The sequence below is a fragment of the Magallana gigas genome, chromosome 9 (assembly GCF_963853765.1).
Source record: "Magallana gigas chromosome 9, xbMagGiga1.1, whole genome shotgun sequence".
NCBI classification, from domain to species: domain Eukaryota; kingdom Metazoa; phylum Mollusca; class Bivalvia; order Ostreida; family Ostreidae; genus Magallana; species Magallana gigas.
In genome coordinates this window covers 3,696,480-3,719,781 of record NC_088861.1, presented here as the reverse complement: position 1 = coordinate 3,719,781, position 23,302 = coordinate 3,696,480, and the positions used below count along the sequence as shown (strand labels likewise).

General features: G+C 32.8%; 1 protein-coding gene and 1 long non-coding RNA gene across 5 annotated transcripts; both read left to right on the top strand.

Annotated features, from left to right (window-relative positions):
- Positions 1–4,360: 4,360 nt before the first annotated feature.
- On the top strand, positions 4,361–18,038 carry LOC105317573 (protein CIP2A homolog L). 3 transcript variants are annotated; one of them, XM_020062925.3, is made up of 24 exons: positions 4,361–4,559; positions 5,369–5,513; positions 5,728–5,890; positions 7,279–7,391; positions 7,674–7,768; positions 8,166–8,262; positions 8,682–8,810; positions 9,049–9,194; positions 9,522–9,597; positions 9,718–9,954; positions 10,352–10,514; positions 10,662–10,806; positions 11,249–11,348; positions 11,605–11,723; positions 12,261–12,474; positions 12,806–12,832; positions 13,945–14,007; positions 14,194–14,304; positions 14,576–14,709; positions 15,288–15,350; positions 15,524–15,637; positions 16,098–16,180; positions 16,768–16,907; positions 17,512–18,038. In XM_020062925.3, exons 2-24 carry the CDS (start codon positions 5,403–5,405, stop codon positions 17,677–17,679), a joined length of 2,811 nt encoding a protein of 936 aa, XP_019918484.3. In that variant the 5' UTR covers positions 4,361–4,559; positions 5,369–5,402; the 3' UTR covers positions 17,680–18,038. The 3 variants fall into 3 exon arrangements, with proteins under 3 accessions (XP_019918484.3, XP_011412555.3, XP_034332807.2); XM_011414253.4 differs by having other exon boundaries at positions 5,364–5,513; XM_034476916.2 differs by lacking the exon at positions 12,806–12,832 and having other exon boundaries at positions 4,362–4,559.
- Positions 18,039–19,190: 1,152 nt separating this feature from the next.
- Positions 19,191–22,961, top strand: LOC117691258 (uncharacterized). 2 transcript variants are annotated; one of them, XR_010709241.1, is made up of 2 exons: positions 19,191–19,379; positions 20,903–22,961. It is a non-coding gene; the product is annotated as an uncharacterized lncRNA (long non-coding RNA). The 2 variants fall into 2 exon arrangements; XR_010709242.1 differs by lacking the exon at positions 19,191–19,379 and adding an exon at positions 19,645–19,935.
- The last annotated feature ends 341 nt before the right edge of the window (positions 22,962–23,302 follow it).

Here is a 23,302-nt window from a genome sequence, read left to right as displayed (position 1 = left end):
AGAGTAATATTGACTACCAGTTGGGAGATAGTGTTCTGAGTATTGAATTGTTTACTAGTGTGCATTCAATGTGAACTGCAGAGTCTTCTAACTACCTTTGAATTAAAGGACTCTGTAATTTGATGCATTCAATATGTTATAATTTTACTATCAGTGATAATCGAATTTTTCAAAGCACTCTTGCATTCAACGTTGTGATTGGGAAATACAGTTTACGTTTAATAAGTCGTGCAATGCGTGCATTTACGGTATATTTACCGTACTAAAATATATAAAACTGTATATTGTCGGAATTTATTCATCAAGCTATAAAACGTATAAACTTTCTAAAAGCTGTTTTACTCAAACGCATCTAATTGCAATAAAAATAATTTCATGAATTAATACATTCTTCGAGTCATTTTTATACAAAGTATTAAAAGCACATACATGTAACATAAGATGTTTGAAAAAATTAACCAGGGAAGGAATTTAAAATAAAAAAAAAATCGTCTAATCGTTTACTCCGACTTGTCCTCCAGGTTTACACATGAGTTCACGAAATGTCTTACAACATTGCTCTTTGCCTTTATCCATCTTCACACAAAAACACAAAAATTTAAAAATCAGGGCAGCGATGTTCAAACAAATATCCGAAAATGAAACAAATATGAGCATGGCCGTAAAGAAGTCTTCAGCAGAATCGATGGTTGTAAAACTAGATTCGATGGTCTCCCATTCGAATTGTGATGATGTTGTGAAGATAGAGATGGCTACTGATAGCGATATACACTTGAAAAATAGCGCAACAATGAAAATATACACTTTCTTTTTTAACAGGAAAAGTATTAAGATCACAATATCAAAAAGTAAAAACACAATGAAAATATCTTTGAAGCGATCATAGTCTATGTTATCCGCTGTAGCAGTTAGAATTCCAAACTCTATAGCATCAAACACGAGTCCAAGAAAGCATCGAATTACGAAGATTAGATTTGTGCTTAGTTGCTTATCTAAAACTTTTTCTGAAAAGCATCTAATAAAAAGAAGTGTGAAGTCACAGATTAGAAAATCGCAATCACATTCACAATCGCACATTTTCCAAATTCTGACTAACAAATCCTGTCTTCATTAAAACATACATTAGTTAGGACCTAGAACTTGTTTCGGTTTCATATCTAGATATATGTCTATTGAGAAGGCTTATTGTAATGCTAGAACAGGTTTAAGTTCTGAACTTCTATACCCCGTTTTCTTTTTTTGAATTTACTCTTTTGTAAACAATATATGTCTCACTCTCTGCATGATCACTCGCTGAAAATTCAATACATAATCATGTCACACAATTATGTTTTACAGTGGAATGTCACTTTATCATTCATTTGACTGAATGTCATTTAATTTTGGCTTTACTGCTTAAAAAAGAATTTTAAAAAAAATTCAATTGCAAAAGCTGCTCAACTATCGCTCGGTTGTAGCGCTTATCGACGCACAAAAAAATTGTTCGTTGCACAGTTATTAGAAGCAGATCTTATATATCTTAATGATAGGAGTCTGAGTTGTCAATAAAAATTATATATATGTATGTATACCGACCGAGTATGAATCCTTCTATTTCTTACGGAAACTTATGTTAATTCATAGCTCTATAGAAACTGACAGGACTAAAATCTGAAACAAATATGAGCAAGGCCGTAAAAAAAATTCATCGGCAGAAAATATGGTTGTAAAAGAATCTATGGTTTTGATACTAGTTTCAAATGTCTCCCATTCGAATTTGGAAGGGGTTGTGAAGAATGATAGAGGTGGCTACAGATGGCGATATGCACTTGAAAATTTGTGCAAAAATAAAAATATACACATCCTTTTTACACAATAAATGATTACTAACTATATATATACGTGATTAAAATATCTTTGAAGCGATCATAGTCTATGTTTTCCGCTGTAGTCGTTGGAATTCCAAACGCTATCGCATCAAACAAAAGTCCAACAACGCACCGTATAAAGAAGATAAAGTTTAAGTTTGGTTGTTTGTATACAATCTTCTCTGAGAAACATTAAAAAAAAAAAGAAAGAGCAACGTGAAGTCGATCACTAACCAATCTGACTAAAGCACAGGACCTCTATTAAGAGGCCTGTGCTTTAGTCAGATATATGGTCACAAACTAAAACATATTTCAAAAACATCCGCAGTCGGACACTTTCTTCCAACTTCTGTTGAAATTTCTTCATTCGATCATCTATTGGTTAGGAGAACATGCCTCAGTTTCATATCTAGATGTATGTCTATTGAGAATGCCTTCTGTATTTCTAAAACAGGATTATAGGTTTTTAACCCCCTTTTTCTTTTTTCAAATTTACCCTTCTGTAAACAATGCACATTTCATTATCTGTATGATTACTTGGCTCTGTTGAAAATTCAATGTACATGTATTAGGTGACACAAATATGTTTTACAGTGAAATGTAACTATAGGCCTACCATTCATTTACCTGAATGTCATTTAAATCTTTAGCTTCAATGCTTTAAAAATGGCAAAAAACTGTTCAAATATCGATCAGTTAAAATGATCATCGACCAAAAAAATCAAACTTTAAATTTTTACTCGTTGTCTAGAGTTTATAAAAGCAGGTATACATTTGTATCTCAATTGTTTTAAAGCCATCAGTGGTTTTTTTCTTCATACATTTGTGTAGAAGTCATCTATAAAGTTATACGGCTGAAGCGGTTTATTGTAAGGTTTGTCAAACCGATCTTTTTAAAAATGTACGTGTCAAAAAATAGAGGAAGGCTGCATTAAATTTCTAAACTTGATTGAAGCAAAATCTCAATAATAAACCGAAAATCCTTAAATTATGTTTTCGGCTTTTCCTCACAATAACCCCGGGTCCATAACTTTGTATCTGTTCCATAAACTAACGCCTTTGGTATGTTTAATTTTTTTTATCGGCAACTCTATTGATGTCTCTTCTGGATTTGAAGATTTGATTACTGTTTTAATAAATTCTAGAGATAATTTTATATACTTGTATACACAATGTATATATTTACAAGTAATTAATTGGATAACGTTATTTTTGCAAATTTTCATAAAACAGTTACTTAAAATTATCTCATGGTGATCTTTAATAAAAGTAAACCTTTTTTTTTATATCGATCGTAAATAAAACAACGAGTTTTTGCTAGGAAAAAACCACGTTTTAGTGGCTTGAATAGTATATCCGGCATGTACATGTTAGCGTGAAAATCGAATAAAAATAATAACCCAAAGCATATGACTTCGGATATTTACATGTATATTAACATAAATAATTCATAGAATGAGATCAAATACATTAATTTAGTACTATACAATATATGTACATGAACATGTATGTGATAGATATAGCAATATTTTGTCCTAAAATATTTACCCCTGACAAAATAATTCATAGAATGAGATCAAATACATTAATTTAGTACTATACAATATATGTACATGAACATGTATGTGATAGAAATAGCAATATTTTGTCCTAAAATATTTACCCCTGACAAAATCATCCCTAGGGCGTTTGTGTTTAAAAAAGAGCCTTGTTTCCTTTTTTTTGGGGGGGGGGGGGGGGTGTAATACACAGCATACTGGAACGAAAGTTGTTGGAACCTTACTGACCCTGGGGGAAGCAGGGGGAATCTATCCGTTTAAATTTCATATGCAAATTCTTATATGTAATATTTAAAAGATATTTATCTATTTCCCCAAAAGGTGGGGAGGGGCTCAGAGGCGGATCCAGCAATTTGGTAAAGGGGGGGGGGGGTTAATTCCATTTGATGAAAACCAATATGTGCAAAATTCATCATTTGTCAATAACTTGAACAAGGACTTTTTGAACGTTTTCCGTGCGTATACAACTGTATTTAATAAACATTTATCTCATCACTATCTATTTCGATATGTTTTCTTTATATAAGAACAAGATTATGGGACGCAGTACGAAATTCTTTAAATAAGCAATTTAAAAAGCATTTATTTGAAATAATTACATGTACAGTATTTCTATTATAAATGGGAAAAATGCCTTTAAATAGGCATTGAATGTTTTCAAAAAAAATCATATGTCCCAGAGAAAGGGGGGGGGGGGGGGGTTCTGACCCCCGGAACCCCCCCCCCCCCCCTCTGGATCCGCCAATGGGGCTGTTGTTTGACTACTGAACTGCTGAAACGGATCCGATTTAGATAATTTAAACATCCCTGATCGAGTCCCCAACTTTTCTAAAAATTATAGGCCTATTTAAAAAAACGATTTATTTTCAAAGATTTATTCTTATTCATGTAGTTCTATCCATAAACGTAAGTCATGACTGTACTGTCGATACCAATGCAATTTTTATCCCCTTTGTGATTTAGCGCGAAGTTTGAATTTTCAATATGGCGGCTGGAATAGAACCATAACAAAACATGAATTCGACCAGTGCATACGTTTTATTGTAGCTTTGACATGATTTTTGATAAGATTTTAACAGAACTTTCAGAATATTTATTGTGCGTGTTAACTTTTACCAAATTTGAAATCTGACAGGACCGTATTCCTACGAATGTAAGTAGCGAGACAAGTCTGTGCAAATGAAAACAAGCAATAGAAATTCCTAACGTCATAAACACGATAAAAAAATATCTGCTGTTTGATCAATTTGAATAAACAATGAAATATGATGATTTGCGTATATTTACCGAGTAATGGTTACAAAACCTTTCTATTCAAGTTTTACCATGCCAGCTGTCGACTAATGTTTGTATGGGAAAGGGGGGGGGGGGGTATAACATATGGGTATGAGAATATGAAGACACAAGTTCAAGTGGGTTTTTATGTATAAAAGTTGTTTGTCAGTTACAACACATAGCTTATTTGAGATGTAATTTCATTTTGCAGAACAATTTAGATGCATACCATGTATATTTATTACAACAAAACAATATATAGACACAATGTCTCATCTTTGATTGTTAACAATTATAGAACCATTTTAACAAGATCTTGGACTTTAGGTAGGTTGAACAGTAACTATAGATCTTTTTCTAGCATCAAAATTGCATTAAAATTTACACTGGTTTCAAGTGAAATATACAAAAACCAGACAAATCTTGTTGATTTCAAAGAGCCATGCATGGCTGAGTGGCCAGCAATGTAATAGACAGGATTAAGTCACATTGCTGTTTGACACAACTACCCAAAGTCCAAGTTCATATTAAAATAGTTTCAATAAAGTTAATTTTACGGTTTGATCACAAAAAAAATTGTTTAAAAAATTGAAATGATGGAGAAGAGTTTTACTGTTTGCTGTGCTGATGTAATATAAGTGACAAGTTTTGTTTAATTTACACGTCTTCCTTTTTTTTCTAATTTAGACAGCTTTAGAACTTTCACATTAAACTATTCAAAATGGAGAATATGGAGAAAGCTTCGATAATCAAGACTGCAATTATGGCAGCTAACCAGTACATTTACAGCAAAAATAACTCCAATATGATTTTATTCCAACACCAATTGGACGTAAGTTAATTGACCTATTGACAGAAGTTTATGATTAGTTTGATTTGCATTCAAATATGGTCAAAGATAATGAAATGCAAGCCATAAAGAATATATAAAATATTACTGTCATGTCTGTCAACAAATACATTTACTGGTATTCTATAATTTTGTTTCCATTTATACTTAAAAAATGAAAGCAGCATTGAATGAAACGGAGTATGCTTCTGTATAGGTTCTCTTAGGCATAACTTCTCGTGGCTCAGACCTGAAATTCTTCCATCCACGGAACCTTCTCCCCACAGAATGTCTGACTGTCATCATTGACATCATGAGAGAAACTGGTGAAATCAAACCATCACTTATCATCAAGTGCCTTCAGCTTCTACGAAACCTGGGTAAGATAGGGTACCACGAAGATGGTAGACCATACTTCAACAAAAAAAAAATCTGATGTGAAAGTTACAACAATCATGTATGCTGCAAAATTTTATTACCAAGTACTTATTCTGTTGAGTCAAAGTATACTGCATTAATTTTGCAAGTTGTCTTTGCTCAACTAAGTCCTCAGTTGGACAATAAGTTTTTATCAAGTACGTTTTCTGTTAAGGCAAACGATTATTATGTATTTAATTATTATTTCTATACCTACATCATTTACATGTAAACAGCTGCAACATTAATGTTTCTAGGTCTGTTTTATATTTTTGGGTAGACACCTAGTTTTATGATCACACAGATTTTGGATATGATTCTTTAATTGTAAAAGGTCCTGATTTAAGACAGAACAGAATGCTTCTTAAAAGATGTTTATATTTGATTATCCAGCATTGTTATACATGTATATAAAGATTAATGTAATAGATAAAAAAAATGTAGATGTATGTTTGTCCTTGTTTTCAGAATGTATAGTATGCAGTAACATTGATAAATAAAAAATAAATAAAATTGTGTAAATGTTTGTAGATAATATATTGATTTCCAGTAAATCAAACAAAAATGATATAATCTTATGTCTTTCTATCTAAGGTTATTCAACCTGCTGTACAAACTTTATACTTAATAATATTTTTTAATATAAAATGACAAAAATCACCTTTCAGCGAAAGAGAATTGCCAATGAAATCAAATAGCAATTGAAGAATTAATCTATGAGCAATTTTAATATATTATATGAATTTACAATTTAAGTGTAATTAAAACAATATAGTTAAGAAGTTTGGTATGTTTTATCACCTGGTCTAGTATATCTTCATCCAAGTTTTTTTTTCAGCCCAGGGGCTACAGACCTATTGCTAAAATCAACCTAAGAATTGTTTTATGTATATGCATTTCTGGACAAATCAAAAAATAGTTTCCATTTGTTTGAGCAAGAAAGTTAATTGGTATTGAATTAATTTTGTTATCATAAATAGATAAATACATCATATACATGTAAAAAAAAAAAAAAAAAAAAAAAAAAAAAAATTAAAAAAAAGGGCAGGACTCATAATTTGATTCAATTCTGTTTCAAACATAACTGGTCGCAAAAAAAGGAAACAAATATTTGTGTTTAGTTATAAAAGTGACATTTGAACAAAATAAAAAAAAGATTTCGGAAGAATAGCAAAACAGATTATTCATGTAAATTATTAATGCATTCATTTAAATAAACATCAATTTCTCTTGATCATTTGAAATACATATGTAGTTTATTCTATTTAGGAATTTTAGTAATTTTTATTTTTTTCTTTGCTTCCAAATGAAATGATTGATACATATATGCAACATGTAATATATATTTCAGCGGCAGACAAGGATATCAGAGAATCTTTACACGAGTCTTTTAATCTTACACCAGTCTTAGTGGACATTATAAAACACACCTGTAGCTCAGCAGTCAACTCATTGTGCATGGAGGTAAGAGGCACAGATGCATATATAGCTCACCTGTCAATTAATGCATGTATGTGTACATTGGGATTGTATGACCTGGTGTATATTTTAAAATTTATATGAGCCTGATAAAATGTATGTGTTTATAAATTCTTGCCTTTATTTTTTTTAACATTAAAATGTCATTTTAAAATGTGTCTTGCAAAATATTTTGAGATTTTAAAATTCTTTAAAAAAGAAATTTCATTTTTCTTTCATGTTGGATGTAGTGTGTAACTTTGCTTGATAGAAATATTTTTGTTGTAGTCTCTCCATTTGTTACAAAGAATTACGTATGGACACAAAATGGTTCTACAAGAATCATATGTACAAGACCTGCTTGATTTTATTATTCAACATATGTAAGTTGAAAGTTGGCTGACCCCTACAAAAATACCTTTTCATAAAGTGTTAAAAAACAATGAAAAACCATGTTTGTTTTGAGAGAGAGAGAGAGAGAATCTTAAAAAACAAATGTTGGTTTATGTATGTGTATTACCATGATTCCTTATTACTTATATTTAATATATAATTTTCAGCAATTGTACGATAAAATACTTGAATATAAATAAGCATACCCCACTTGTGCCCCAATTAAACTTCATCTGAATTTATTGGACTGTATAGTATAAAATCGATACGTGGTGTTATCACAAGCAAAAACACTGAAAATTGTTAATATTTAGGCTTAAATTGTCCACCCATGACACTTCCTTATAAGCGTGTTACACTGTATACTCTACATGTTTCGGTTTACAGAACTGACCCAGCAGAAGACTGTACACAGGTCTGTCTGGGCCTGCTGGTCAATCTCTGTAAAGACAACTTTGCTGTACAGACCCACCTCAAAAACTTGGTAAGTAGACAAAGTGTTCAGTGGTTCCAAATGCAAAAGCATACAAGTATGATGTCAATACACAAACATACTTGAAGGCTGATCAAAGAATCTATTTCAATAAGCCAGGATTGCTCTACTGCATGTACCAGTAACTCTTTATTGACTGAAGCCACTATCCTGCTCCAGAGTGCGCATTTCTCTCTCTTAATTTTGTCAGTTTGATCGCAAAAAGTATTTTTCATTTTATTGAATACTCACACATTTTATGTAACCAATTTTAATGGTATTCATACGTATTATTTGAATTGATATACAGAACATGCACTTTAATCAAAATAAAGTACATGCCATTTTATATAATACAGTAATTTTGTTTTAATGAATTAGATGCAATGAAAAATTAACCAGTCTAAGATAAGAAAGTGTATGTTTTACAGGAGAATTCCAAACGACTGAAAAGGACTCTACTGAAGCATATATCCGGGTCAGAGAGTAACCTAGATTTTATCATATACTCTATTTCTGTGGTCACCAGTGTGTGGCTTCATGACCAGGAATATGACATGGTGAGTGGAGAGAAAGAGAGAGAGAGAGAGAGAGAGAGAGAGAGAGAGAGAGAGAGAGAGAGATGTAACACATTATAGATTTAGATGGAATTGAACCATTTATTTTTTTTCTCTGTCATCTTAAAAACAACTTAATTGTGTCATGTTTGTAATTTTAAATTGATCATGCTGATTTTTTAAATCTATGCATGTATGAATGTACAATCATATAGTTACAATATAATTTGACAATCCACAGGTTTTTAAGCCGTCCAACCTGAATCCAATGTTCCAGTCTATCTTTAACATCATATTAAAGGGTGAGACCGGGATGTCTCGGAGATACGGGGTGGATCTGTTTAAAGAGATCCTCAAGGATGGTCAGATTCAGAGCACCTTATCAAAGTAAGACTCAACAAGTTGTAAACAAAATCAAACATTTTCTTTTAAAATCTTATGGGTAATAAAGTTTTTAAAACGATTTTTACTATTTACAGTGATTGATTACATGTACAGTTATTATTATTTTTTTTTTTACCTCAGTTTGAGGTATACATTTAGTATTACAATGTACTCGAATTTGAATATTTTCTTTTTATTGCTATTAATCTTTAATTGTGTTATGATAAAACTACCTCTACATGAATATGAAGACATGAAAAAAGGTAGAAAAGTAATGGATTTTGTTTCTAAAGATAGATTTACATTTAACGGTCTGTTATCTCTTTACAGATTCAGTCATCTTTCCGCATATATAGATGCTATTTTGAAATTGATTCCAGCAAGCTCAACTGAAACAGTAGTGATGGTAAATAATTTTCTCTAAAGTTTGAGAAATTAAAAAAGACAGACACTACTTTCCCCTACTGTTGTAGCCTTATTCATTAACAGTGATTTGAGATTTGACACTGATGTTTCTTACTTTCAGATATTTGAGTTGCTGCTGTGTTTCTGTTCAATAGAGGGTGTTCGAAGTCGGATTTCCAGAAGCGTCTTGTCGACCCTGGATTTCAATGGCCGCCAACAGTTTTCTGACATGCTGATTGGTCTGGTTAATCAAGTCAAGGAGCCGCTCCTGGCCACCGTTCACTGGGCTCAACAGTCACCTGACACCCACGATGAGGCTCCTCTGTATGCACTGGATTTCTTGACAGAAATTTATGAAGTAAGTAGTGAAAGTTCTCTGAGTATGTTTATGATGTATAATGGGGATTTTAGGATTGTTAGATGTTTGGTGTGTGTAATGTATGTTTATGGTAAGGAATCTGATCAGGCTTCTTAGACGATACTCTGATTCAAACTTTTGCCCCATTACATACTTCAATTAATTCAAATCTCTATTGTTTTGATAATCTTTTTTACAACTTAGCCTGCAGTTGGTTGAATAAGAGTGACATCCAATCTTAAAAAATGTCTTTCAAGTCTCCTTCCAAATTTTAATCCAAAATCTTTTATGCTGTTACTGACTGTTTGTGTATTATCCATTTTTGTATGATATACAGACTATTGGTACATTATTCCTGTATCATACATATATGCAGTGATAAGTTCCTTGTTTACAGGAGCTGATATACTCCAACACCAGAGTGAAGTACTCGGCTCATGCAGACCTTATTCTTCCCGTTCTTCTGTCTTCGCTGAGCTCCGAGATAGACATAGACACAGACCTGTGTGTGCCTCGGAAACACTGCAAGAAGAAAGTCAAGTCTCTACAGCTGCTCTCAGGTGTGTAAAAGAAAACAATTTGATGTATTCCTCAAAAAGTTCATTAATAACATATACAAATGAATGGAATAATATAATCTTTGATTTTTATCTACATGTATAAACATTTACAAGACTGCTTGTTCATCTGTAAAGATTTCGTTGTAGTGTTATCAGGGGAGGATGACATCAGAAAGAAGATGGTGGCCATGTTGAGCCCGTCGGTGTACACCCAGCTACTGGACTTCCAGCTGATCAACAATCGGGTCACTCTGCACGTCAGCAAGGTGTCCCTGGGGGGTGAGGACTGGAGGTGGGTGTTGATGGGTGATTTAAGTCAATACTACATCAAAGGATGTACAATCTAATATTTTAACTAAATTACATGTATAGACAAAATTCTCAAGGAGATTGGTCAGATTGCCATTTACCAGGGTATTTGAGTTTGATTATGATGATAGTATAAGAGATTGAATTATTTCATGGGATTTTATTCCCAATGAATATTTGAACTGTTGATTACACAGATTGTACACATGTTCTAAAATGGTTTTCTTACTCGTCAACAATGAATTCATAGATTTGTATTTAGTGCACAATTCATAATCTATACAGTATTAGAAGTGATGGTTAACACACCAAATGTACCTACCAGCATATATGTATATTTACATGGTGTCTCTGTGTTGTGACGTGAAAATTTGAAAGTTTCATAATACATGTATTAAATTAAGTACATGTTTACTATTTTTCAGTGAAGAGGGGGTGCATATAGTGATATTTTGCATGGAACTTATGTCAAAACTCAGGAAATACATGCCTAATTTGGATGGGTTGTTCTGTTCCTTACTGCAGGTAATTATTATCTTTATGTAATATTATATTTTATATAAATTGTTATAATGCTTCCAGTTTTCCCATGAAATGTCATACAACTAAAATCTGTTACAATTTAGTATGAAATTTTTTTCTGTGAAAACAAGAACTAAACCAAACTAGAGAGGAAAGATATACTGAGTTGTCACAATTTTTTTTATCTATTATTTTGATTTAATACCAAGAAGAGAAAAATAAAATTCATTGAATAAAAAGTGTAATATGGATTTTACAGGACAATAAACTGGTTCCCTTCCTGTCAGCTGGACTGACTAGTGCGGATCGGACAGTAGTACAGACAGCCCTGCAGCTCTTTACCTTCGGCACCTCTCTGGATGCTTTTCCTACTGTGTTGTAAGAATTCCAAGTCCTTCAGCATATATAAAAACATGAAATGTGTTTGTTGTAGATAACAACCTTCATCTGATCACAAAAATTGTAGGATCAAGCGATATTTTGTAGTTTAATAAATTGTATTAATTATTTGTTGTTGTTGTTTAGAAGTGTAGACAATGCTGCCCACAAACACTTGTATTAAGTGGAAATCAGATGATTAAGCCTGCCGTGTAAAGAAAATAGAGCTTAACAACTTTATCTATCTGTTGACTCAAGAACAATTTTCATCTTAAAAAACTTTTTTTAGATCATTGTAATTGAAATGCAAAGTTGCATGAATTTCAATAAAATTTGTTTACATTGCTGGCCCAATTTAGACAAAAATCACTATGTACTACCAGATTAGTGCTTTGTCACTGAGAGTTATCACTCTTTTCAAAAATAGACCGTCAAAACTTTGTGAATTTAATGTAATTTGATTTGTAGTATATATGTATATGTAATTTTATTTGGATGATTGAGAAGTACATGCATGTACATGTTTTCATTTTCAAGAATTGGAGATTCTATGGCCAGTTGCAATGCTAGAAAAAGGGAAATGACAGAAAATGCTGGTTCCACTCCTCTAACACTTGGATCCACCTTCAAGAGCATGCAACCTCCAGTGTCCTTGTCACATAACCATAATGGTGACTTCTCCAGATCGTCCAGCAGTGATCAAGATGCCTCTGTGCAGTCCATCATCGAAAAAATGCAGACAGGTCTAGAGGTAATTTACACCTCATTAAAAAAAAAACATTTGCCTTTATCCAGTAAAGAGAATTGAAATTAGATTAATGCAAAATAGAAGATTATATTTTGTACTGTAAGTGAATTTGAAAGAAGTATTTGGGCATAAGTATCATAAAGGGAATTTAACATTACATACATGTCATGTTATTTAATGTGATAAGCAAATTTGCAGAGCAATAAAGCTTGAAGAACACATTGTGATTTCCTAAAACAACCATGATTGTGAATTTAACCTATCAGATTTCATGTATTAAGTAAAGCATATGATTAGCCCTAGTTAGCTATAGAATCGTGACCTTCCTTTGTAGAATGGATGGGAGGATTTTGCCAAAGCAGTAATAACTTGTTTTCTTTGACCATTTATGTTCTTATTATACAACTTACAGAATTGGATAATCATGATAACAGTGTTTCTGTATTCAAAGATTGATTAAGCTTTAAATCATGATTTTAGAATTTTTCACTTGATATACTGTCATACAAAATTTTTACGTAACCATGATTAATGCATTTTTTAAAAATAATTCTATGAAACCAGAAACTCTGCCATGATTTGATTAAGCTTTAACATGTTGAAATCATGAGTTTAGAATTTTTCATTTGATATACTGTCATACAAAATTTTTACTTAACCATGATTAATGCATTTTTTAAAAATAATTCTATGAAACCAGAAACTCTGCCATGATTATTTGAATTAATGCCCAATGCTTTCTATGTACCGTTACGTTAGAGAAATTTGATTTTAATATCTAAGCATGTTGGTGTCCAGGTATTCATATGCATTGGTAAAATGATAGAATTAGGTGTTGGATTTATCCAGAGGATACATGTATATGCTTCCCTTTATGATGACATTCTCTTATTTCATATGTTCCTCAGATATTTAGCATTTTCTTTTTATATTAGGTCATTTATTGAGACCATAGCTACATATGAATATTTAATTAACATTTACATGATATACGTCTATACTCTCCATATACAATTCACTTAACATATCTATAAGGTTGCTTTTAATGCAAACTAGATATCCTTGTTATTACTGGTACCCATGTATTTACATTTTGTATATATTCTCTCTTAATATCATATACCGGTAGATGTACATCTCATAGATGGTTTAACCCTTCACACAATCCTGATAATCATTTTCAGAATATATTTATAATTTTAATAGTGATTATGTGTTTTAAAACAAAAATTGTTTCGTTGGTGGTAAGATTTGCCATTTATTATTCAAATTTGAAGTAGATTTTTTCCCTGTTCTTTTTGTTTTCAGTTTCGTAGATATTGATAGATTTTTCGTAATTACTCAATAGTGTCTTTTAACTGTCAATAAAAGACGTAGAAATGCAAGCATAAAATACCTGTTCAAGATTGTAAAATGTGTGGAAAAAAGTATATAATAGTTCAGACTAAAACGATTTTTATCTTTTATTTGTAGGTGAAAGATATCAATAGATCTGAAATCATAGATATCTATGAACACAAAATTCAAGCTTTCCAGGTTTGTAATTAGTTGAAATCAGTCTGTAAATAATTATTCTAAAATGGTTACAGTTCTTTTTTAGTGTTCTTTTTATCCCTTTATATGAAGATATGGAATTACTCTCTTAAAAGATTATATTGTATCTCTTTCTATGAAGATTATACTGTATCTGTTTATAAAGATTAAATGACTTCTATGTTGTAGACTAAGGAGAATCACCTGCAGGATCTTCTGGATGCTAAGACGTTGGCGCTGTCTCAGGCAGACAGACTAATCGCCCAGTACAGGTCCCGACGGGCTCAATATGAGGCAGAGGTAGGAGTCTATATCTGTATTCTACTCTAAAATATATAAGAAAGAAAGATAACTCCTTCCTCTTGATATTTCAAAGGAATGTAATTGTTTTCTTCTAACACTCCAAATTTTAATTGTAACCAGTACATGTATGTGTATAGTAACTCCCATCAATACAGTGCCTTGAATGATTTGGTTTCTCTGATGTAGTTTACACTGCTTCAATAATTATATCATTTCTTAATTGGTACTCAATACAGAACACTATGAATCATTGTAAAAAAATTTTAAGGCACACAAAATGCGTAAGCTCCTGAAGGACTCGGAGCTGCAGTCTGAGGAACACAGGGAGAGACTGAATGACATCATGCTTCAGAAGGAGAAACTGAGTGTGGAGTTAGAGCAGCTATCTCAGGAGTACCAAAAGTAAGAACTGGATCAAATGAACTATGTGAGGGGTACTAAAAAGTAAGAACTGGGTCAAATGAACCAAGTCAGGGGTACAAAAAAGTAAGAACTGGGTCAAATGTACCAAAAGTAAGAAACAGATGAAATTGGCAGGTGTACCAAAAGAATGATGTGGTTAGGTGTATGTAAAAAAAAAAAATAAAGTCAGGAGTACCAAAAGTAAGAAAGACGTTAGGTTTATCAAAAGAATAAGGTCAGGAGTCAAAAGTGAGAACCATCTATTTGTATCAGATATAAAATTAGGTCAGATGTACTGAAAGTAAAAACTTGGTCGTGTGCAACAATTTAAGTAAGGAAGCCGGCTTGGTTGTATTATAAGGGAAAATTGGGTCAGATGGAAGCTTTAAACTTATGAAAGTGCTTAAGGGCAGATCAGTTCTAACTTGTAAACATAATATTGTCATCATTTAAAATTAAGATTGAAGTTTACTATAAAACAAAGATTTTGAAAAAAATTGCATCCTTTTGTTATAAAAGCAATAAACATAAGTGAAATATGAAACTGAATACTTTTTCTATCCTTTTATTTTTCACAGATTGGAGCACATCTCTGAAGAGCACCAGCATCTGTCTGCGGCCTACTCCGATATCACTGACCGGTACTGTGTACCTATTAACATTTTAATTTTCTTTTTGAATAACACAAAAAAATGTAAAATACAAAAAGTAAATATATAGACACTGCAGATTGAAACAAATGTTGAATATTTATATTATTTTTTCATAGAAGATCAGTATATGCAATTTTATAGATAAATCTTTTTTTCAATAGATATGAATCGTCCCAGAAAACCTTGCTGTCTCTGAAACAAGAACTGAAGACCTTGACGGAAATGCATGAGATTTTGCAGAAACACAACGAATCTCTGAAGCAGCAACATGATCTGTAAGTGTGTAGGGTCACCAGACCAGGGTGTACAAATGAATGACAGATCTACTGAAAAACAAGTCAGTGTTCAAACTAAGAGTTGGTCTTTAGGCAAAGAAAAATAAACTGACTTTAAAATGTTCCTACAAATAAATCCTTTGGTAATTTATTCTGGAATTCAAGTACGGTAGTAGCTAATGCAGAGGTAGATATATTATGTACCTACTGTTCTAGTCCTAATTTATAAAACTGGAGGGCATTTTGGGGTTACAGTGTCAATCTGTCCCGTTTATCATTTTGACTATCTGTAGGTCAAGTCTGCCATTTCTTTTTTTTGATTGATAGATTCTAGTTAATCACTGTCTAAAAAAAAAAAATATTTTTTATTGTGGCCTGTTACATATAAGAAATCTGTGCTGATTATTTAAAAAATCTCAGAATGCTTTTTTTGAAGTTTATATCTTTTTTCCTTTTATAGTGCTTCTGAACAGTTATCCAAACTTCAAGAAGAAAGGAAACAACTGTCCAAACAGTTAAAAGAAAAGGAGACCAAACTTCATGGTAATCAACTGCATAGACATGCATATGTACATGTACATAAAAGTGGCTTAATGTTATCAATATTCTAAAGTCCACACTTGCAGTTCAACGGTACTCTGGAATCATTAAATTTGTGGGGGCCAATTTTCATGGATTGCTGAAATTTTATTGGTTCGTGGGGACGTAATATCATGTGTTTTCTTATACCTACAAAAGGAAATATGACCTCATAACCTTAATTTATTAATACATGGGAATGTTAATTGAGAGGTACCCACAAATTCCACAAAAATTGAGGCACCACAAAATATAATGATTCCTGAGTATTATTTTAAAGTCATTAACCAATTTTGCATATAATCTTTGGGATTTAAATTTTCAGGGAAATAATGTGTCTATTTTTACAGTGCAATTAAAATGTACATATTAGATAAATAGGGGAGAAAATGTAAGAATATGATGAAAAAAATTACAATTGTATCATTGACTTAAACCTATCACAATGATAAAATACCAACATGCAACAAATCTGAATGAAATATGTCATGTCAGAAAAATAATGAGCAGCTGATGAATAATTTGATAATATGTTGCCTGTTACGTTACAGAGTTGACAAAGACTCACTCCAAGCTGGAGTCTAAGTATGAGAAGGCAGAGAAGGAGAGAGCGGAGCTAGAGACAGGGCTGGACAAGATGAGGGACACACTCAACAAGACAGAGCAGACCAGGAAACAGTTCCAACAGCAGGTAACTAATGGGGAGGGGTAATAAAATTAGAAACACTTCCAACAGCATGGGGAGGTAGCCAAGAAATAGTTCCAAGAGCAGGTGACTGGTAACTAGGGAGGGTGGGGGACCAAGAAATAGTTTCATCAGCAGGTAGTTAAAATAATATAAATTTAAAATAAGAAACAGTTCCACCAGCAGGTTACAGCTGGGGGGGGGGGGGGGGGGAGCCAAGAAACAGGTAACTGAGCTGAGGGAAGGTGATCAAGAAAGATTCAACAGTGAGTAAATAAGGGAAGGGGACCACAATAAAGAGTGTCAACAACAGGTAGCTGGGGAACCAGAGCAAGAAACGGTTCCAACTGTAGGTAATTGGGAGTTGGGGAAGTCCCAGCAATCCATAATTGATGGGGAAGGCTTTATAGACCAAGAAGCAGTTTTTAAGTATCCATGAAATGTGGAAAGTCTTTCTTTCAAATGGGTAAATTCAAAAGAAATATTCATGGATATGTACATCTAATGAAAATATACCAGGTACTAGTATTAGGTATTTTAAAATATGTATAGATTTTTGAATATTAAAGTTTATAGGATAAATCCTTAAACCTAATTTCCCCTCTTCTAGGTATCCTCACTGGAGCTGGTATGTAAACAGCATGAAGCGGACTTGTTGTCTAAGGATGAACAGATCAAAGAACTGAGCACTCAGCTGGAAAAACACACTCAGATAGCCGCCCTGATCCACAGCCTCAGTAGCGGAAAATCCGAATCAGGCGCCAGTGTCGCCAAGTGATTATTCAGATAAAATAGAAAAACAGACAAAATGACATCATACCGTGTGAGCCAATAGATGTGATAAAGTGCCAATTGGTGTAGAACAAGTGATCAGCTGTGACCAAAAGACCCACATTTTAGTGTAGATACTGACTGTTAACTTTATTTATGTCAATGTGATATTTGATTTTACTTCAATCTAAAGACCTCTTCAAGTGTCTGAGCTTAGAAAAAATTCACACATCCTGAATGAATTTCCAATTCACCTGAGGATTTTGACATCTTTTTTACATTTCAGGTGAATTATTATTTATTTTATCTTCTTTGTAAGTTGTAAATCAATTTAATATGTTTATGTAATATACAATTTTACATGCACATTGGGATTTCTTATGTCATCTGGGTTTAAAGAATGCAGGTAAGAGATAATATAAGGTTACACCCGTATATTCTGGTTTTAACCGTTCATCAAAGTTGCCTAAAAGTGCAGGTGTGTCTTGACCCTGGCCCTATATCATTTGATTGTAATTCTATCATCAAATATTTTAAACGGACTGAATGCGTTAAACCACATATTTATTATATTCGTTATAAGGAATTTAATCTTTTATAACTGTCAATTAATTGGTAATAACAAATTAAATTTTTAACATATGATTTTAATGACAATTTATCAGCAGGTTTTTGATGAACAAGTTTTCACATTTCGGATGTAGCTCAACAAAATACAGAAAGAGAGGAACGGTTGAAAAATTTGTTGAGAAATTTATTTTTCTGAAGTTTTTCTAGTATTAAAAAAAATATGTATAAGGCGATCAATACCTGTATAAAGTTTGAAATAAAACCTCTAAGTTACAGACTATGTTACCGATTACTAAAGTACCATTTGTACAAGTTAGCGGATAACATTTGCCATTCAGACAAAAATTTAGGTGGTCGTAAATGTTTTATTTAAGCGATACACGTGAAAAAAACACGGATTAATTTGCTGTAAAATAAGATTTAGAAAAATGTCCAGTTGTATGAAACAAAACGATCAACAAACTGTTGCAAAATTACTCATGCATTGTAATTATATAGAAATTAGTAGTGTTAATTGCTTGTCAGGAATTCGATGCCTTTTCATCAATACTGAAGAAGGAAGTGCGAAACCAACTACATGTCCAGGTGGAAGTCTAGTGGTTGTTATTGTTTAAGAATCCCCCATGATGTTGCATATTGTTGATATGAAATATGATTATGATTTGTATTTGTAATTCATTTGTCATTAATGATATCGTTACTCTTGACTGTTCTAAAAACCCAGGACAACACTGATTCTCACATGAACTATAAATAGCCCTAAAGGAAAAAAAAAACCATACATCGTTGTTTTAGAGAAATGTATACAGTACTGTACCATGCACACGTCCCTGATTGCTTCATGACACGCTTCAATCAATCATATTTTATTTCCTCTGTTAAGAGATATGACAACATACAACTATCATATGATTATATACAACTTATATACGCACGAACACACACACGCACACAAAAGTTACATGTACACAGAGGAAAATGAAGACAAGAGCAAAAGTTAATACAGTGTCCCTAAGGGGTAATAGCCTTGAAGTGGATCAGGAAGTAGGGGAGGTGGTAATTGTCATGGATCGGAAGTATGCTGCCGCTGTCGCTCGAACAAGATTTCAGTTTTGAAACCATGTAACAATTATGAAGGTACTGACCACTCGCTTACGTTTATAACATTAGTGAAAAACGAATTAGATGTCAATATCAGAAAAGAGATCAGTAATATTTATTTCTTTATTGGCAGGAAAATAAATAGTTGTAATTTTTTAAATCTTTTTAACGCGATCGAATTCAGCATTGTAATTTACAGGAAATGTGCTAGACAGGAACTATTTTAATAAAAACATCCTGTTTCGCCGCCATTCATAATTAATTAACATAAGTTGATTGAATTGGGGCGTATATTTATAGCTATAGCTTTAATAGATATGGCGACATGTATTCTTCATATTTTTTATTTGTTCCACAAAACTTTTGTCAATCTGAAATGCACTATTCCCCCTTGATTTTATCGGCTGCTCGACGTCAAAACGGGTAGCTACTACCTGAAGAATATGGATTTAAACTTTATATACGAAGTTCGAATATATACATACTGAAAATTTTCTGCATGTGGGGATTTCTATGTTGTCAACCTACGGTAATTTAAAAGGTATGCCTCATATCGACTTTATTTTCGGTTTGCTATACCCGATTTAATAAGGTATGATTTACTCTCTCTCTCTCTCTCTCTCTCTCTCTCTCTCTCTCTCTCTCTCTCTCTCTCTCTCTCTCTCTCTCTCTCTCTCTCTCTCCATTCACACATAGATGGATTATGAATAATACCTCTTCGCAATGGTTGTGCATTTGTACTCTTGCTTAACTTTATCAATAAGTAGCTAAATATAGCCCTCCGGCGGACTACCCTCCCCCGACAAATGTAATATGTTACTCGTTTTTTCTGCTCTAATTGCCGGAAGATATATGATAATTATAAAAATGAAACTATTTCCTCTATATATGTGCAAAGTTCAAATATGTCGTTACAATGAAATCCTTTCCTTGTACGCAACTGGTTGTCACTTATACTTGTTTATATACAGGCAGAGTGTTTCACTTTAAAGCTGGTGTCTTCATAAATTAACAAGATCTAGAGTTACAATTACATGTATAGCAAAAAGTATTGTAATCGTAGATAAACGCGCAATCAAAACACATTGTGCACTGTGCAGAACTCTAGTAGAAAAAAATCGTCAACATCAAGATATTTCGTTGCTAGTAATTTGCCCATCAAGGAGGCTCGATGGTCAATAAATTAACCGTTAGATATACCTAGAATTTTAAGATATTGTCTTTTATTAATTTTCAATCTAAAGTTGAAAATGATTACATGACAAATTATTTTTAATTTGTCATGTAATCATTTTCAACTTTAGATTGAAAATTAATAAAAGACAATATTGTTTGTTTAGCTAAACTGAAATTTAGTAAAGAAAAAATTCATAAATTTTACACTTTAAATTTGGGTGTTTTCCTATATTTTTATGTAGCAAACTTCTAAGGAAGAGGAGATACAGTCTAAAATTGGCCATGACCATCGGACCCTCTTAAGAGTTATCAAATAATAAAGTAACTAGTATGCTACATATCATTTTACATATTATTACTTTCGTTTTTATTTATTTGTGCAGTTAGTCTTAATATGGGTGACCAACTTGATTTCTACAAGTTGTCGTATTTGTGGAAAGGATGTGATCATCTGATGGGGTTTAAGGAGTTTGTAGACATACGACGAACCGTCTTACTAACGTGGATGGATATAGAAAGCAGAGACTATGTTTTAGATAGAAAAGCCATTGGCAGTTTAGGAGAGAACGTTGGATATAGCAGCGGTGCAAATGATGAACTTGCGATATTGAGGAAGACCTGTGTTTTGTCAGAAGAATCTCTATGGAACCCATCACTCTCAAGCATATCATTGTTACTAGCAGAGAATGTCGAACCAGGCTATTGTTTGCTAAAATATATATCTGGTCATGTGTTTTCAGAGGATCTATACGACGCCATCAACGACTCTGGGGTGTATTTCTCAAGCTACAAAGTTATTAGAAAATTCTTAGATTTAACACCAACAAATGCCAGATCAGAAGGGCCCTTTATCGTAGTCAATGGTCAAAGAATCACAGGTGCCCTCCCTGTCCTTGGCTGGCCGCGAGTCGCCAAGAAATGGACCAAAAGAGACAGGAAACGATGCTGGCCAGGAACGGAAACGCTGGATAAAGTTATACGTGATGGATGCCATTGTGTCCCCGTTGGTGCACCAAAATCTGTCACAAAACACCTCGAATGGCAGTTGTCTTTTTCCGTTGCTGAATGCACCTTAGTACACTCCATGGATCATAGTTTTTTTAAGCTCTACCAGATCTTGAAAATTCTTGTCCATGAACGACTAAATAAAATGGAAGATTGCGGAAAGATTGTGTCTTCTTACATGATTAAAACTTTGATGTTTTGGATGTGCGAGAACAAATTACCAAACTTCATTTGCGCTGGGAATTTAAAAGAAAGCATTGGAGAATGTTTAACACAGCTTGAAGAGTGGATTAGGGAAAATTTTATTCCTCACTATTTCATCCCAGAACGTAACCTCTTTGAAAGAAATTTCAGACCATTAGAGAAAGCAAAAGTTCTTGAAAGATTGTCAGTCCTAAAAAGTGACATTTTAAAAGAATTATTAAGGTGTCCATTTTTTAAAGCAGTGGAGACAGAGGTCACTGCTGAACCGCCCCAATCTGTTGATTCTCTCAATATTACATCAGATGATATGAAGACACGATGCGATTTTTTTTTCTTTGAATGCATTGGAAATACATTTTGTAATGGGATACGTTGGCCTGAAGCCATACGTATTCTTCAAAACTTTGAAAATGCATTTGCTTATGATTCTCAAAGTGATCTTCAACTCAGTACGTCGAAGCAAATGTACTTTAAGGTAGCAAATGCAGCTGGTAAAATTGCTTATCGAGTCATGAAAAATTCATTCTCAAATAAACGGAAATACGAATTGCTTCATCTCTCCGAGAAATTTCTCAAAATCGGATGTTCAGCAGATGTAACCAGTGGAAAACTTTCACTGGCTTCTTTATATTTCTGTCTTGAGAAAAATGAAAAATGCCTAAATGTTACTGATGCGGTTTTGCGTGATATTTTGCCTTCCACCGTGTACGTACGAGGATTCGAAAATATGTCATACAATTCAAGTCGCCGTAACCATTATCAAGAATTGGCTTCTTCAGAGCATATCTCATTGTCTCAGAAAATGAAGCGCTATTGCCTGACCGACATTGAAATTATCCAATCAACCTCTCTGTGGCCGGCTGTCATTGACTTAGAGATTGAAACATTCCCTCGTGAAACAAGACTGATCAAGATGCCAGCTTTGGTTTATTTGTACCTCCTGAGGTTTTTATGCTTTGAAATCCAGGGAGATGAAATCCTCAAAATGGAAGCGTTGTCTGAATTGTCTGCAATAGCGTATGATGACGAACACAATGACGGATCGTTTCTGGCGTATGATGTCATTGGTATTTGTCACGAAAGGGTTGGCAATTATTCACAGGCTGTAGAAATGTTTGGCAAAGCCTCTAAGGAAGCCAAAATTCTTGACTGGATAAACGAAAATATGAATCCTGGACTGTTACGTATAGGAATTGTTCTTAATAAAAGATTTAGAGAAATGAGACAAAGAAATTACCTTTAAAGTTTAAATCTTTTCATCAATTAACATTATTATATAATAAATCAATTCATATTATAAAATTAACATTCCTACATATGCAGTATTTATAACATATTTTTAAAGAACTTTTTTAAATTAAAAAGTTGTTATAATGTCAAATATTATGTACACTGCAGATAGACCTGTAAACTTATCATATACATTTATCACTGTTGAAAATTGAAACAGCTACACCGTTGTACAAAATAGTATCATGTTGTTGAGTGGATTTTCTAACAGAATGGATTGATACTTTTGGTTTTTTCATTGTTTGTTCCTTTCCCGTTTTATTTTTTCAAAGCTTTAAAATTTT

Excerpts from the sequence above, each read along its gene's own strand:
- LOC105317573 (XM_020062925.3), top strand. The coding sequence starts at position 5,403 with ATGGAGAATATGGAGAAAGCTTCGATAATCAAGACTGCAATTATGGCA. Across the intron at positions 8,811-9,048 it reads ATGACCAGGAATATGACATG|GTTTTTAAGCCGTCCAACCT; the intron begins GTGAGTGGAGAG and ends GACAATCCACAG. Across the intron at positions 11,349-11,604 it reads TGTTCTGTTCCTTACTGCAG|GACAATAAACTGGTTCCCTT; the intron begins GTAATTATTATC and ends TGGATTTTACAG.